At 64.5% G+C, this 15761-nt stretch overlaps 1 protein-coding gene across 4 annotated transcripts; it reads right to left on the bottom strand.

Annotated features, from left to right (window-relative positions):
* Positions 1-217: 217 nt before the first annotated feature.
* Positions 218-15064, bottom strand: HDGFL2 (HDGF like 2). 4 transcript variants are annotated; one of them, XM_068165041.1, is made up of 16 exons: positions 14921-15064; positions 11871-11947; positions 11566-11704; positions 9621-9791; positions 8662-8778; positions 8420-8491; positions 8034-8181; positions 7777-7852; positions 7401-7686; positions 6581-6675; positions 6022-6092; positions 5655-5725; positions 5379-5480; positions 5055-5268; positions 4073-4196; positions 218-1315 (listed from the first exon to the last, which is right to left on the bottom strand). In XM_068165041.1, the coding sequence occupies exons 1-16, from the start codon at positions 14990-14992 to the stop codon at positions 1222-1224; spliced, it is 1929 nt and encodes a 642-aa protein (XP_068021142.1). In that variant the 5' UTR covers positions 14993-15064; the 3' UTR covers positions 218-1221. The 4 variants fall into 4 exon arrangements, with proteins under 4 accessions (XP_068021142.1, XP_068021141.1, XP_068021143.1 ...); XM_068165040.1 differs by having other exon boundaries at positions 218-1318; positions 14921-15063; XM_068165042.1 differs by lacking the exons at positions 11566-11704; positions 11871-11947 and having other exon boundaries at positions 218-1318; positions 14921-15063.
* Positions 15065-15761: the final 697 nt, after the last annotated feature.

Here is a 15761-nt window from a genome sequence, read left to right as displayed (position 1 = left end):
AGGGCTGGGCTGGTTGGTTTATCTGGGGGGAGAGGGGGGTTGGTTTATTTGGGTTTTGTTTACAGAGGCTTGGGAGCATGAAATCAGCCCTGGCCTAGGAAGAAAGGCAAGAAGGAAAGAAAGGAAACCTCTCCCCCAGGGCAGAGTTACAGCAAGAGCAGGGTTGGGGCATCCTCCTCCCACCAGCCTGGCACAAGAGGACTCAGGACACAGCAGCTGGTTGAGCTGGGAACATCTTTATTGGACATGGAGACAAAACCAAAAGAAAAGCTAAACTCTGGCAGACAAAATAAAAAGAGACAACACCACCCCCCCAAAGGAAAGGAAAGAGAAGGCAAACAGAAGAACAGCCAAAAGATGGTGCCCAGCACAAGGCAGGATCCTGCCATGGTTCAGTTCCCTCCCTGGGTGAGCTGGGAGAGAATCTACTGCTTTGGGGGGGGTTTGGTTTGGGTTTTATTTCACTGGCTTTCAACCCAAAAGCTGCTGCCCAGCCTCTGCTGCCTCCCCTGCAGCACAAGGCTCTGCCTCCAGCAGCTGCCTCCCAACTGGAGGAAAAGATGAGGGTGGGGGGAAAGGGGGGTGGGAGAAGCTCCTGTGGCCAAGGCAGAGCCCAGCACAGGGGCTGGAAAAATCAAGCAAAGAGCAGAGCCCCCCCCTGGGGAGAGCCCTGGGTGCCTGCTCCTGGCAAGGATCAGGCTGGGCCGGGGGGAGGTTGGTCCAAGTGGGACTAGAGGGAAGGAAGGGGGGGGTGGGGGTCCAATCCCAGCCCCCAGGGCAGTTGTGGGGGGGGGGGGGGCTGCTCCTGCCCTCCCCTTGTCACAGTCAGTGATGCCTCAAGAAACAAAGACTCTGGCTCCTGGAGTTTTTCATTACAAAACCTTTTATATTCATTTCATGTCAGTTGAAATCACAAGAAATGAGGGGAGGGGAGGAGGGAACCAAAATAAAACAAGGAGGGAAGGGGGGGGGGGGGGGGGAGTGAAATAATAAAAAGCAACCAACCAAAATGAAACCAAACCAACCCCAAACCTCATCAAACCCCAAGAGAAAGGAGGGGAAGGGAAACAAAGAACAACCAGCACGGCCCCCCCGCAGCCGGCGCTCCCGCGGGGGGGGCACAGGACAAGACCTAAGACAGCAGCTACAGCGTGACTTGGTGAAGTGACTCAAGCAGGGGAGGAGGCAGAGGCTGCTCTCTCCTCTCACAGCCTCTGCCCCTCAGCTCTCCTCCGTGTCCTCCACAGCCTCTGCCTCCCCACGAGCTCTCTCCCGCTCCGGCCCGGCTCGCTCGGCCTTGGGATAGTCCTGCACGCTGCTGGGGGAGAGCACAGGCAGTCAGAGCGGGGCCCTGCGCCTCTCCCCCCTGCTCCAGGCTCCTGCCCGAGCTGGGAGAGGCCCAGCACAACCCAGGAGAGCTCCCCCAGATCCTCCAGGGGAGAGCCCAGCCTGGGTGTGCAACAGATGCTCCCAGCCTAGGTGTGCAACAGATGCTCCCAGCCTGGGTGTGCAGCAGCAGCCCCCAGCCTGGGTGTGCAGCAGCTGCAGATCCCAGCCTGGGTGTGCAGCAGCAGCTGCTCCCAACCTGGGTGTGCAGCAGCAGCTCCCAGCCTGGGTGTGCAGCAGCTGCAGATCCCAGCCTGGGTGTGCAGCAGCAGCTGCTCCCAACCTGGGTGTGCAGCAGCAGCCCCCAGCCTGGGTGTGCAGCAGCTGCAGATCCCAGCCTGGGTGTGCAGCAACAGCTGCTCCCAGCCTGGGTGTGCAGCAACAGCTGCAGATCCCAGCCTGGGTGTGCAGCAGCAGCTGCAGATCCCAGCCTGGGTGTGCAGCAGCAGCTGCTCCCAACCTGGGTGTGCAGCAGCAGCTCCCAGCCCGGGTGTGCAGCAGCAGCTGCTCCTGGCCTGGGTGTGCAGCAGCAGCAGCTCCCAGCCTGGGTGTGCAGCAGCAGCTGCTCCTGGCCTGGGTGTGCAGCAGCAGCAGCTCCCAGCCTGGGTGTGCAGCAGCAGCTCCCAGCCTGGGTGTGCAGCAGCAGCTGCTCCTGGCCTGGGTGTGCAGCAGCTGCAGATCCCAGCCTGGGTGTGCAGCAGCAGCAGCTCCAGGCCTGGGTGTGCAGCAGCTGCAGATCCCAGCCTGGGTGTGCAGCAGCAGCTGCTCCTGGCCTGGGTGTGCAGCAGCTGCAGATCCCAGCCTGGGTGTGCAGCAGCAGCTGCTCCTGGCCTGGGTGTGCAGCAGCTGCAGATCCCAGCCCGGGTGTGCAGCAGCAGCAGCTCCCAGCCTGGGTGTGCAGCAGCAGCAGCTCCAGGCCTGGGTGTGCAGCAGCAGCAGCTCCAGGCCTGGGTGTGCAGCAGCAGCAGCTCCCAGCCCGGGTGTGCAGCAGCAGCAGCTCCAGGCCTGGGTGTGCAGCAGCAGCAGCTCCCAGCCTGGGTGTGCAGCAGCAGCAGCTCCAGGCCTGGGTGTGCAGCAGCAGCAGCTCCAGGCCTGGGTGTGCAGCAGCAGCTGCTCCTGGCCTGGGTGTGCAGCAGCTGCAGATCCCAGCCTGGGTGTGCAGCAGCAGCTCCCAGCCTGGGTGTGCAGCAGCAGCAGCTCCAGGCCTGGGTGTGCAGCAGCAGCTGCTCCTGGCCTGGGTGTGCAGCAGCTGCAGATCCCAGCCTGGGTGTGCAGCAGCAGCTCCCAGCCTGGGTGTGCAGCAGCAGCTGCTCCTGGCCTGGGTGTGCAGCAGCTGCAGATCCCAGCCTGGGTGTGCAGCAGCAGCTGCTCCTGGCCTGGGTGTGCAGCAGCAGCTGCTCCTGGCCTGGGTGTGCAGCAGCAGCTCCCAGCCTGGGTGTGCAGCAGCTGCAGCTCCCAGCCTGGGTGTGCAGCAACAGCTGCTCCCAGCCTGGGTGTGCAGCAACAGCAGCTGCTCCCAGCCTGGGTGTGCAGCAGCAGCAGCTCCCAGCCCGGGTGTGCAGCAGCAGCAGCTCCCAGCCTGGGTGTGCAGCAGCAGCTCCCAGCCTGGGTGTGCAGCAGCAGTTCCCAGCCTGGGTGTGCAGCAGCTGCTCCCAGCCTGGGTGTGCAGCAGCAGCAGCTCCCAGCCTGGGTGTGCAGCTGCAGATCCTAGCCTGGGTGTGCAGCAGCTGTTCCCAGCCTGGGTGTGCAGCAGCAGCAGCTCCCAGCCTGGGTGTGCAGCAGCAGCAGCTCCCAGCCTGGGTGTGCAGCAACAGCTGCTCCCAGCCTGGGTGTGCAGCAACAGCAGCTGCTCCCAGCCTGGGTGTGCAGCAGCAGCCGCTCCCAGCCTGGGTGTGCAGCAGCAGCTCCCAGCCCGGGTGTGCAGCAGCAGCTCCCAGCCTGGGTGTGCAGCAGCAGCAGCTCCCAGCCCGGGTGTGCAGCAGCAGCAGCTCCCAGCCTGGGTGTGCAGCAGCAGCAGCTCCCAGCCCGGGTGTGCAGCAGCAGCAGCAGCTCCCAGCCCGGGTGTGCAGCAGCAGCAGCAGATCCCAGCCTGGGTGTGCAGCAGCGGCAGCTCCCAGCCTGGGTGTGCAGCAGCAGCAGATCCCAGCCTGGGTGTGCAGCAGCAGCTCCCAGCCTGGGTGTGCAGCAGCAGCAGATCCCAGCCTGGGTGTGCAGCAGCGGCAGCTCCCAGCCTGGGTGTGCAGCAGCAGCAGATCCCAGCCTGGGTGTGCAGCAGCAGCAGATCCCAGCCTGGGTGTGCAGCAGCGGCAGCTCCCAGCCTGGGTGTGCAGCAGCAGCAGATCCCAGCCTGGGTGTGCAGCAGCAGCAGATCCCAGCCTGGGTGTGCAGCAGCGGCAGCTCCCAGCCTGGGTGTGCAGCAGCTGCAGATCCCAGCCTGGGTGTGCAGCAGCGGCAGCTCCCAGCCTGGGTGTGCAGCAGCAGCTCCCAGCCTGGGTGTGCAGCAGCTGCAGATCCCAGCCTGGGTGTGCAGCAGCTGCAGCTCCCAGCCTGGGTGTGCAGCAGCAGCTCCCAGCCTGGGTGTGCAGCAGCAGCAGCTCCCAGCCCGGGTGTGCAGCAGCAGCAGCTGCTCCCAACCTGGGTGTGCAGCAGCAGCAGCTCCCAGGGAGCTCCCCAGCCCCCAGCTCACTTGTTGTGGGTCTCCTCCGTGGCTGCCTCTGGATCTCCAGCTCCTGGCCCTTGGCTTTTGTCCTTCTCCTCTGTGCCCTCTGCTTTCTGGGACAGGGATTCCCCATTCACAGGACCTGACAGGTCTAAAGGGAGGAGAGAGGCTCAGACACTAACATCCCCATGGTGGACTTCGCTCATCTCAACCCACGAGGGGCTGGGCAAGCCAAGGACCCATGGCCACAGGATCTCCTTGACCAGGCAAGGGACACCCAGCCAAGACTGAGGTGTTAGCCCCTCCCTGGAGCTGTTCAAGGCCAGCTGGATGAGGCCTTGAGCAGCCTGGGCTAGTGGGAGGTGTCCCTGCCCACGGCAGGGGGTTGGAACTGCACAACCTTAAAGGTCCCTTCCAACCCAAACCATTCTGTGATTTTATGACCCCAGGTTTGGCCTAATCCTGTAGCTACAAGCCAGGCCCCAAAGCTTCCATCCCCCACAGCCAGAGGCAGGCTTCAGAGCAGGTTTTCCCCACCAGCTCCTCTGGGAAGGGTCTTGCACCACCAGCAGGACACCCCCAGGCAGGGACCTGGCTGTGAGGGTGGAAGATCTCAGTCACCAGCTGCCTGTGCAAGAGCCTGAGCCAGGGCCCAAGGGCGTCTCCACATTCCAGCATCTCCCTGGTGCCATGGCCCAGCTCTCCAGCTGGCAGCCAGGAGCTGCTCTGGCCTAAAACTCAGCCCAGAGGCAGCAAACCAGGGCGTGGGTGCTGAGGTTTGCCCTCTGCTCTCACTGCCATGAGCGATCCCTGTTCCCTCCCTTCCCATCTTGGAACTGCAGTGAGCAAGGGACTGGAGGTGCCAACTGATCCACCAGCAAGGCCAAGAGCCACCACTGCTCCTCTGCCTGGTCCCCAGTGGGCTGTGCTGTGCCCAAGGAAGGGTCCCAGGATCTCCAGGTGCCCACAGGGAGCAGGGAAGCAGCCCGAGACGCGCAGGGAGCGTTACCAGCATTGGTCTCCTCTTCCCCCTTCTCATTCCTTGTCTCCCCTCCTGGCAGCTTCTCCTGGCCCTTTTCTGCCTCCCCCTTGTCCTTCTCAGGCCCAGCTTTGTTGGCTTTCTGGATTGCCTCCATCTTTGGTCCCAGGACACGTGACTTCAAGCGGGTGTAGACTTCAGCAGCCTTCTCCATCACGTCCTTGTTCGCTTTGTAGCGGCGGATCTGCAGCAGGGAGAGGGAGGGAGGGAGGGAGGGAGGACACCTTCAGAGCTGGGGTGGCCCCAGCAGGCTCCTGGCTCCCCTCAGGGAAGGACTCAAGCCCCTGGCTCTACCTTTTTCAGCGTGGCCACCACGTCAGTGTGCTTCTGGAGGATGTGAGAGGTGACCTGGAGTGTGCCCAGCTCCTCTAGCGCGTTCAGACACCGCTTGATGTCCTGCAAGGAGGGCATCAAGATCAGAAGCTGCCTGGAAGTCTCCCCGGGGCCACCTAATGCCACCCAGCATCCAGAAAGGCAGAAGGCAGCTCAGCAACCCCAGGTGGGCAAGGCTGATGCTGTGGCTGAGGGCAGGAGGAGCAGGGAGCCATGCCAAGGCCCTGGGGCACTCACCGGATTGTCCACCTTAAGGGAAAACTTGACCTCGCTGTGAAGTTTCTGAAGCTTCTCCTCAACTGTGGGCTCTGGAGCAGCAAGGGAGACAGGCTGAGAAACCAGCAGGAGACCACAGTGCTGCTAGGATCCCCCAGCAGAGGTCTGGCTTCCTCCTGCCTCTCCAAGGCCAAACACAGCCCCCAAGGCCTCTCTGAAGAGGAGGGGTTGGAGATGCGCAGAGGGAAGCTCACTGTCTCCACACAGCCTGGTGCCAGGAAGGGCCCCAGGGGAATCCCTGTGGGGAAGATCCCTTCCCTGGGATGGAGGAACCAGCCCTGGATCCCTTCTCCTCCCTGCTGTGATGGCAAAGGCACAGCTCACTCACCCTTCTTCTTCTCTATTCTCCTCTCAGGGATCAGCTCGGATTTCTTCCGGCCTCGCTCCACTTTCAAAGGTCTGGGGGAGGGAAAGCAGAGAGGTGAAGTCCTGCAGGTGAAAGCTGCTGCTCACCACCACAAGGGTGATGGCACAGCTCAGAGCATCCCCTGGCCAGCAGCAGAGGCCTGCCATGCTCCACCCACACGTCCAGAGCCACCTCCCAAGCCCCCAGGCAGACAGGAGCCCCGAGACAGCAGCTCCCCCATGCCCCAGCTTCCTGGGATTACAGAAAGGCAAAGCCCCAAAGTGATACCCAGGGCTCTTCCCCTGTGAGGTGCAAAACAGCAAGGCAGCTCAGCCTGGTGCCCTCAGTTCCTCCTCCAGCTCTAGGAGATGAGGGGGAGGCAAGAGCCCAGCCCCATCCGTGGGTGCTGTTGGGCTAGGGCAGCTCCCCAGGGGGGTCCATCCCCACCCCAGGGTGGCAGCCAGGGAGGGCTGGGCAGCAGCAGAGGAAGGGTCCTGTGCCCAGAGGAGGAAGCAGCAAGGAAGGGAGGGGAGATGCTGACTTGTTCCGTGGCTTTTCCTCGGCTCGGCCTCTCTTCTCCTTCTGATTCGGTTTCCTTGACAACTCCGAGGGCTGCTTCTTCGCTGGCTTCTTTACCTGGGAGAGCAGAACAATGCAGGAGAGCAGCAGAGCCCTCCCTGCTGCAGGCAGCACCCACCACACCACTGCTGCCTGGGCAGCAGCTTGGGGGCAGGGCTAGGGCCCCTGCCTGGGCTAAGAGAAGCCTTGGGAGGCAGCAGTGATGCCCTGCTCCAGCAGGCAGGATCTGGGTACCTCCTGCCCCCCCCAGCCTGCAGCAGCCAACTGGAGAACCCATCTGTCCCTCCCAGTCCTCAAGATCTAGAGAGGCTGCACCTCAAACCCTGGGTTCAGTTTTGGGGCCCTCAACCCAAACAGGACATTGAGAGGCTGGAGCAGGTCCAGAGAAGGGCAACCAAGCTGGGGAAGGGTCTGGGAACAGGGCTGGGGAAGAGCAGCTGAGGGAGCTGGGGGATGGTTAGTGTGGAGGAGGCTGAGAGGAGACCTCATTGCTCTCTACAGCTCCCTGAAAGGAGGTTGGAGCCTGGTGGAGGTTGGTGTGTGGTGGCAGGGAAAGCATCCTGGAGATGCATGACCCTCCATCAGTGAGGCACCCCATGGGCAGAGCTCCCATGGGCAGAGCAGGGCAGAGCTCCCATGGGCAGAGCAGGGACGTGCCTGCGGCCGTGGCCCTCCCCGGGGTAAGGCAAGCTTGAGACGGGCCCCAGACACCGCTGGAAGTCCCTGCTGAGGTGACAGGGACACGCTGTGCTCTCTGTGTGTCCCCACAGCTCTGCTCTCACCTCCTTCTCCAGCTCCAGCTCCGAGTCTGAGGAGGAAGGGGCCTTAGCCCGACCTTTCCTGCCCTTCTTGGCCACTTCATCCTCGGCGCTGCTGTCCGAGTCGGAGCGCAGCTCTTCGCCCTTCTCTGCCTTCTCCTTCCTCTTCTCCTTCTCCTCCTTCTCCTGCTCCCGCAGCCGACGGATCTCCTCCTCCTGCTCCCTCTTCCTCTTCTCCTCCAGCTCCCTTCGCCTCTCCTCGTCTCGCCTCTTCCACTCGCTGATGCGATCCACCTCGCTGTCGCTGTCGCTGCGGGGCGCAGGCCGCGCTCAGAGCCGCGCCGCGGGGAGGGGACCCCCAGCCCAGCCCCCGGGGAGCTGCTGTCCCAGCTGCTCTCACCTGTCGCTGCTGGAGCTGGTGGGGACACGCTCAGGCTTCGGCTTCCTGCCACGGGGCTTGGGAGGAGGCTTCTCAGCTGCAGGGCAAAGAGGAGCTGAGGCTCAGCAGAAGCCCAGGGCGGGTCCTGCTGCTAGAACAGCCCCAAACGGGGGGCAGAGGGATGCGTGGATGTGGCTGCAACAGAAGACCCCAGAGCCTCAGGAGCCCCCAGCCTTGCCTGCTCTCCAGGGGCTGTGAAGCAGCTCCCAGGGTGTTACCTGGCTTCCTGCCCCGTGGAGCCTTCTTCACAGACACATCGGAGTCGGAGTCGGAGTTGGAGTCAGACTTGGTCATGTCCACAGTGGCGTTGCCCAGCTCGGAGTCTGAGTCGCCCTTGGAGTCCGAGTCGGAGCCAGACTCCACCTTCTGCAGGCACACAGCAGGGTTGCACCAGGGGGTGGCAGTGGCTCAGCAGTGTCCCCCAGACCATGGCAGCTTAGGGCCCAGCTGGGTCACAGAGGTGCCAGCGAGGTCCCTCCTCCTGCTCAGCCTTCATCCAGCCCATGGCAGAGCCCTGCTGCGCCCTGCTCCTCCCTCAGCAGCACAGAGCCCAGCCTCCTGCCCAGCCTCCCTCCTGCTGCATCCCAGACTCAGGCTCCTTTACCTTCTTCTTCCTCCCTGCTGCTGGCATCCTCCGGGGAGCCCTGGCCACTGGCTTCTTCTCAGGAGTGAAGTCCTGGGGGACAGCAGGGATGAAGAACAGAGGAACCACCTCATGATGGCTTCAGAAGCTGCTCAGGTTCCCCCAAACCATTGCTCTGCCCTCCAGGTGCTGATACCCTTCCTCCAGCCCTTTCCCCACTGCCCTGCCAGCTTCCACTCCAGTGAATCCCCAAACCCTCTCACCTGGTCACTGTTTTTTTCTGACTCAGAAGATGACTCTGAGTTCTCCTCTTCTGTGGGGGAGGGGCTGCCCTGGTCCAGGTCACTGGAGGACTTCCGAGGCCGTTTTGTCACCGGCATCTAACAGCAGAGAGGTGAGAAGGGGAGAGGAGCCCAAGCCCCTTCCACCCACAACTGAAAGCCAGTGGCTCCTGGGAGAGGGGGCCCTGCCCCAGCTCCTCCTGGCAAAGGGGCTTTGGCCCAGCTCTCCCTGGCAAAGGGGGCCCTGCCCTGCCCCAGCTCCTCCTGGCAAAGGGAGTTGTGCTGGGCCAGCTCTCCCTGGCAAAGGGGGCCCTGCCCTGCCCCAGCTCCTCCTGGCAAAGGGAGTTCTGCTGGGCCAGCTCTGCCTGGCAAAGGGGACCCTGCCCCAGCTCCTCCTGGCAAAGGGAGTTCTGCTGGGCCAGCTCTGCCTGGCAAAGGGGGCCCTGCCCCAGCTCCTCCTGGCAAAGGGAGTTCTGCTGGGCCCAGCTCTGCCTGGCAAAGGGGGCCCTGCCCCAGCTCCTCCTGGCAAAGGGAGTTCTGCTGGGCCCAGCTCTGCCTGGCAAAGGGGACCCTGCCCCAGCTCCTCCTGGCAAAGGGAGTTCTGCTGGGCCAGCTCTGCCTGGCAAAGGAGGCCCTGCCCCAGCTCCTCCCTGTTGGTTCTGTTGGGCCCAGCTCTCCCTGGCAAAGAGGGCTCTGCAAGAGCAACCACATGCCCTCGGAAGTGTGCACCCCAGGACCTCACAGACAACACGAGGTAGCTGCAAGAGCCCTGCAGAGGTGCTGACCCCCGCTTCCCACTGGAGAACCCAGCAGGGGTTGGCTTCTCCACCGCCTCCAGCCCCACGCTGCACGGTGGATGAAGGCCAGGCGGTGGACCCCACGACCACGTGCCCCCTCAGCAGGACAGCCTGCTGTGTGGGGCCACCTTAGCCCCCACTCACTTTCATGGCCATGGGCTTTCTCTTCAGGCCGCTCTGGTCGCTGCCCCGATCCGAGTCCTCGTCGCTCTCCATCTTGGCGGCGGCCATGGCCGCGTCCTCCTCGTCCTCCCCTGCGTCGCTGCCCCCCATGGGGTCGTGCTCGGGGACGTCGCTGTCGGAGGAGCTGGCAGGCTGAAGACAGTGGGGATGAGAGCTGTGTCATCACCCCCAGGGGCCAGCAGCACCTTGGGGTTGGGGGGTTGTGGGGAGAGGAGAAGGGGCATGAAAAGGGTGAGGAGATGGATGGCAGCGCTGGGCAGAGGTGAGCGTGCAGAGGAGCCACGGGGCAGCCACCAGGCCGGACAGCACCAAGCCCTTCCAGGGGAACACTCAGCCAACCCCTGCACCCCCTTCCAAGCACCGCCCTGAGACCACCAGCAACTTCCCTCTGGATCCCCCCCAGCTTGGCTTTTCCCACTGCTGCCACCTGAGTGCCCCCTGCCCCCATCCCCACGCTCTGCCCCCACACCATGGCGAGCAGTTCCCAGCCCCTCTCTGCCCCCACGGCGCCAGACAGGTGGGGCTGGGGGGCTCCACTTGGCCTCTCCTCCAGCAGCAGGGAGCAGCCATCCTCCTCTGGTGGGCTGGCCACCAGCCCTTGGCTCTGGTCAAGCCTCTTCCTTCTCAAACAGCTTCGCCCCACAGCACTTGACACATCTTCCCCATGGGAAAGGTCCACCTGAGGCAACCAGTGTGGTGGCCACCAGCCTTCCCAGTTGGGATCTTCTGTCTTCTCCTCCCTCATTGTCACACAGGGAAGGTCTCCTGGTTTCTCACCAGCCCATCAGGAGGTTCCTCACTCAAGAACATTGCACCCAAGGGCTTTCCTAGAGCTGGGATTCTTCCAGTGCTGGAAACTTCTTCTTGTCCTTGGCTGTTCCTGGCACCTGACTTCATTTCAGTCTCCAAAGAACCAAGAGGACCTCTACTCCAGTCTCTTCTTCTGCTCCTCCAGGCATTTTGGCCACGAGATGCAGTGGCCATTGGTGAACCCTCAGCCTTGCTGGGGCTGTCAGCATGGCCTTGGGCCCTCAGTCACAGCAGATTCCTTATCCCTGCTGGGTGCTCACAGTGAGGCCACAGGACAAAGTGGGTGCTGCCACCCTCACCATCACCAACCACCCCTCCCCAAGAAGCTGAAGGTGCTTTCAAGCACCTCCATGGTCTCACTTTACCCTACAGCTGCAGCCTGGGGTCAGACCATGCCCCACAGGTACTCAAACCTCATCCTCTCTCCTGCACCAGCAGCAGCACAGCCAAGAGGGCTCAGTCCCTAACCCTACCCCTCCAGGCCACCTTGTCTTGGAGCTCACCTTAAAAAGCCTTCCTCTGCCTCTTCAGCACAACTGCCTACAAAGCTGTTTGGGGTGCCACCTGCCAAGATCCCCAGACAATAAACCGCCTCACACGCCGACAGCTACCGAACGCCCACGCCGAGCAGACGAGGAGCAAAGAGCCACCCCCTGGCCTGCCCTGAAGCCCTCTGAAGCAGCAGCCCTAGCAGCTTCTGGCTGAGGAGCTCAGAAAGGGATGAAGCAAGGGACTGCCCAAGAGTCCACAAGCAGGAACAGGAGCTGAAGACAAGCAAGCCTCAAGTGCTGACTCTGACAGCGAGATCCTCCGTGGGTTTGGGCAAGCAGCACAAAGCACATCCCCGAGGACGGGGCAAAAGCCTGTTCCTCCAGAGGAGGAGGAGGAGGAGGAAGAGGAGGAAGGGAGTGGGCAGGGAAGGGAAGCTACTGCAACCCCAAGAAAGCCACTCTGGGAGCTGGAAGCGCGGAGGCACCGTTGCAAGGAGAAGCAGACAGGAGAGAGAGGAGAGCAGCTCGGAGGGCAGGAGAGCTGGAGGCAGGGGCAGCCCAGGGCCTCGCTGCCCCCCCCCAGCCGCCCCAGGCCCCCCACTCACCGGAGGGGCACTGTAACTGGCGTGGGGGTTGTTCTGGATTTCCCACAATCCCTCGTTGAAGCCTTTTCTCTTGTTTGGTTTCCCATATTTATCTTTATACTTTTCATAAGGGAAGAGATCTTTAGGGCCTAAGAAGGCGCTGGAGAGAAACAAAGCAGAGGTGAGGCCGGAGCAGAGGCAGCGGGGCGGGGGGGGGGGGAGGGGCAGAAGGGGGAATCGGGCGGGGGGAGGAGGGGGGGCACAACCCCCCCCCCCCCAAAAAAAAAACCCATCGCAGAGCAGGGGGGGAGCGAGGCAGCGCTTACGTCTCGTGGGTGCCGAAGAAGAAGATGGGGTACTTGTTCGGAGGGGGTTTCACGGCGCCGTCCGCGATGTCATCGATCTGAAAGGAAACCCAAAGCAGGAGGTGGTCAGAGAGGGCGGCTCGGGGGCGTTCCTCTGCCAGGCGCATTCGGCCCCGGCCAGCGGCGTCGGACCTCCGGCCCCCGCGCCCCGCTCGGGGGAGGCAAAGCGACGGCGAGAAAGCACCCAGATGGGGATCCCCGAGGGCGGCAGGGCCCCGGCTGGGATCGCTAGCAAGACCTAGAGGAGGGATCCGGCGCGGCCGCTCCAGGGCCGGAGCTCGGTCGTCTGTCCGCCGAAAGCGAGGGCCCGGAGATTCGTGGCGTTCGGGAGGGGATGCCCGAGGGAACCCCTGGGCGTTAGGGGGCGGCTGCTCCACTGGGGTGGCCTGAGGGTCCTTCCCGGCAGGAGAAGCCCCGCTGCCAAGCGGGGGATGCGTGGGGCCGCCCCCGTCTTCTTCCCGTGTCGGTCCGCTCGGTGTGGTCTGGGCTGCAGGCAGAGCCGCAGGTAGGAGCCTCGGGGCGGGGTGCAGGGTGCTGCCCCCTCTGCCGGGGTGGTCTTCAGGGCTGGGGGGTGTGTGGAAGCCTTCCCCAAAAGAGCAAGCGAGCTAAAGCAGGAGGGGCTGCCCTCCTGGAAGGACCAAGTCCTCTTGGTGCCGGGTCAGGCAGCAGCGCGTCGGGGGCGGCGGGGACGGCATCTCACGGCGTGGTGCGGCCGAGCGGCGATGTCTCCGGCACCCCGAGCCTCCCCGGGACCTGCCCCGATCCCGCACGGGTTCCGCCTGCCGGTCTCTTCCCGTCAGACACCTTCAGCAGGCAAACCTGCCCGAGACCACCGCAGACCCTCGGCCGAGCCCTGCTCGAGCAGCCTCGCAGCAGGTCCTGCGCCGGCCGCGCTCCGCCCGCTCCTCCTCCCGGCGCCGCCGCGGCACGACGCTGTCCCCCGGCCACCGGCACCGGCCGTCCTCACCGCACACACACACATCAGCACCCCCCGGACGGCAGCAGCACCCCCGGCCCCGCGGCTCACGAGCGCTCAGCAGCAGCCCCCCGCAACGCATCGCACCCCAGGCACCGTCCTCGGCCTGTGCCCCCCTCCCCATCTGCCCCCAGCGAGGGACACAGCCCCACAGCTCAGCTCTGCCTCCCCCCCAGCAGGGGACAGAGGGTGGCTGATGTCCAGGCGGGGAGCTGGGAAGGGAAGTGGGGGTCGCTGGAGAGGCAGGGTGAGGATGAAGATGAGGATGGAGGATGAAGGGCAGGACTCCTCCGGGATGCTGGGACACAGGGTGGACACAGGGACACCCCCATGGGGTCAGGGTGTTCGGAGCAGCAGGGTCCCGGGGTGCAGCAGAGAAGGAGGTGACAGGGGTCACCCTAGCAGGAGAGGGGGTTCCCAGGCCAGGGGTCCGGTGGGTGAGGCAGGACTCAGGCCCTCTGTGGTCACCCCAAGGGGGTCAGGGTCTCCCCTGGGCCCAGGTGAAAAAGGAGGGCTCAGAGTGATGCTGGGAGGAGGAGGGGGGGCCCTGAGTCCCCTCCTGCACAGGGCTGTCAAACACTCTCCTGCTGAGGGGTCCACCAAGTCTCCCCCACCCCCTGGCAGGTACCCTCCTCTTTCCCTTGGTGCCAGCACAGACCCCCAGGCTGACACTGGCTCTCTTCCCAGTACAGCTGCCAGCACGGGAGCCCAAGGCCAGCTGCAGACCCCTGTCTCAGTCTGGGTTTCTCCATCCTGGCACAGGTGCCAAGCGGCAACCTCCCCCCCAGGGTCAAAGCCCAGCCCCAGTATGGGTGCTGGTGTGGGACTCTCTCGTCCCAGTGCAGGACCCCATCATAGTGCTGGGCTCCCATTCTGCAGTGGGTGCCCATAGGGGATCCCAGTACTGGGCCCTCACCCTGGCACAGGTGCCAACATGGGGTCCTCTCTTTCAGTACAGGATACCCCATGCCTGCACTGGGTCCCCATTCCAGTATGGGTGCTGGAACAGGACCTCGATCCCATCCTGGTACTGGGTTCCTATCCCAGTGCAGAGCTCCCATTCCATGTCCAAACCTGGTATGGGTGCTGGGACAGCACTTCCCACCCCAGCATGGGTGCTGGGACAGGTCCTGCACACCAGTACCAGGTGCCCCAGCCCGGTGTGGGATCTCCATGCCGGTACTGGGTCCCCATACCAGCCGGGGACCTCCCATCCCGGTAGGGGATGCTCCAGGTTCCCATCCCGGAACGGGTGCCGTTATGGGATCTCCATCCCAGTGCTGGTGCTGGTGCAGATCCCTTATGCCGCCACCAGTCCCCCATCCCGGGACAGGTGCGGGTACCAGCTCCCCATCCCGGGACAGGTGGGGGTACCAGCTCCCCATCCCGGGACAGGTGCGGGTACCAGCTCCCCATCCCGGGACAGGTGCGGGTACCAGCTCCCCGTCCCGGGACAGGTGCGGGTACCAGCTCCCCCATCCCGGGACAGGTGCGGGTACCAGCTCCCCATCCCGGGACAGGCGCGGGTACCAGCTCCCCGTCCCGGGACAGGTGCGGGTACCAGTCCCCCGTCCCGGGACAGGTGCGGGTACCAGTCCCCCATCCCGGGACAGGCGCGGGTACCAGCTCCCCGTCCCGGGACAGGTGCGGGTACCAGCTCCCCCATCCCGGGACAGGTGCGGGTACCAGTCCCCCATCCCGGGACAGGTGCGGGTACCAGCTCCCCGTCCCGGGACAGGTGCGGGTACCAGCTCCCCCGTCCCGGGACAGCACATCCCATGCCGCTGCTGGGTCCCCATCCCGGTGCGGGTACCGTTATGGCATGTCCGCCCCTACCCCGGCCTCCAACCCCGGGACAGGAGCCGGTACGTGTCCCCATCCCCGTTCCACCCACCCTCCCTCATCCCAATAGGGGATCTCCATTCCGGTACCGGTCTCCCATCCCAGGACGGGATCTGTAGCCCGGGCCGGGCCAGGCCCCCCACCGCCCCTGCGTCCCGTTGCGTGCCCCGGCGGCGCAGTGCCGCGGCCTCACCCGGGCCGGCCAGTGCGGGTAACCCTTCATCTTGGCGAAGACCAGGTCTCCGGGCTTGAAGCTGTGCGGCATGGCGGCCGCGGGGCGGGGCGGCGGCGGCGGAGGCCCAGGCCGCGGGCAGCACCGGGCACCACCGGCCCGCAGGATGTCCCGCCTCCCCGCCCGCCGCCGCGGCTCCTGTTGGCTCGGCCTCGCGTCGCTCTGTTGTCTCCTCCAATGGGAGCGTGCCGAGGGCACGGCGGGATAACGGGATTGGGTCACGCCGCCAGAGGCGCCGAAAAAGGGGGCGCTGAGGAGGCGGGGCTTGAGGGGGCGGGGGAGGGGGTGGGGCTGTGGGGAGGGGTCCATGGCCATGGGGTGGGGGCCGGGGCTATAGCGTGTTGGTTATGGCTATGGGGTGTGAGCCAGGGGGCCAGGGCTACGGGGTGAGGCACAGGGCTATAGGGTGTGGGTCAGGGCTTAAGGAGGGGGACATGCCTGGGGCGGGAAGGGCAGGGCTGTAGGGCGAGGCACAGGATTACAGGGTGTGGGCCAGGGCGAGAAGGTGTGTGCCAGAGATATAGGGAAGGCGGTAGAGTTGTAAACAGGGGGACATGGCTGTGGGGTGAGGGCCAGGGCTATAGGATATGGGTCAAGGCTGTGGGGTCAGGGCTAGGGCTGTACAGGGCAGGGCACAGGGCTGTTGGGTGGTGTCAGGCTATGTGGAGGTGGCTGTAATGTCGGGGCCAGGGGCTAGCAGCTGTAGGGACAGAGAGGACAGCCCTGGACCCAGGGCAATTTGAGAGGAGCTTGCACACCTCCTGTCCCTTCCACTGCCACCCCCTGACCTGGGGATGCAGCC

Source organism: Melanerpes formicivorus, unplaced genomic scaffold (genome assembly GCF_026170545.1).
Source record: "Melanerpes formicivorus ecotype bairdi unplaced genomic scaffold, bMelFor1.0.p_v2 SCAF_83, whole genome shotgun sequence".
Classification (NCBI taxonomy): Eukaryota; Metazoa; Chordata; class Aves; order Piciformes; family Picidae; genus Melanerpes; species Melanerpes formicivorus.
Note: the sequence above shows the minus strand (reverse complement) of the source record. Positions and strands in the feature narration are given on the sequence as shown.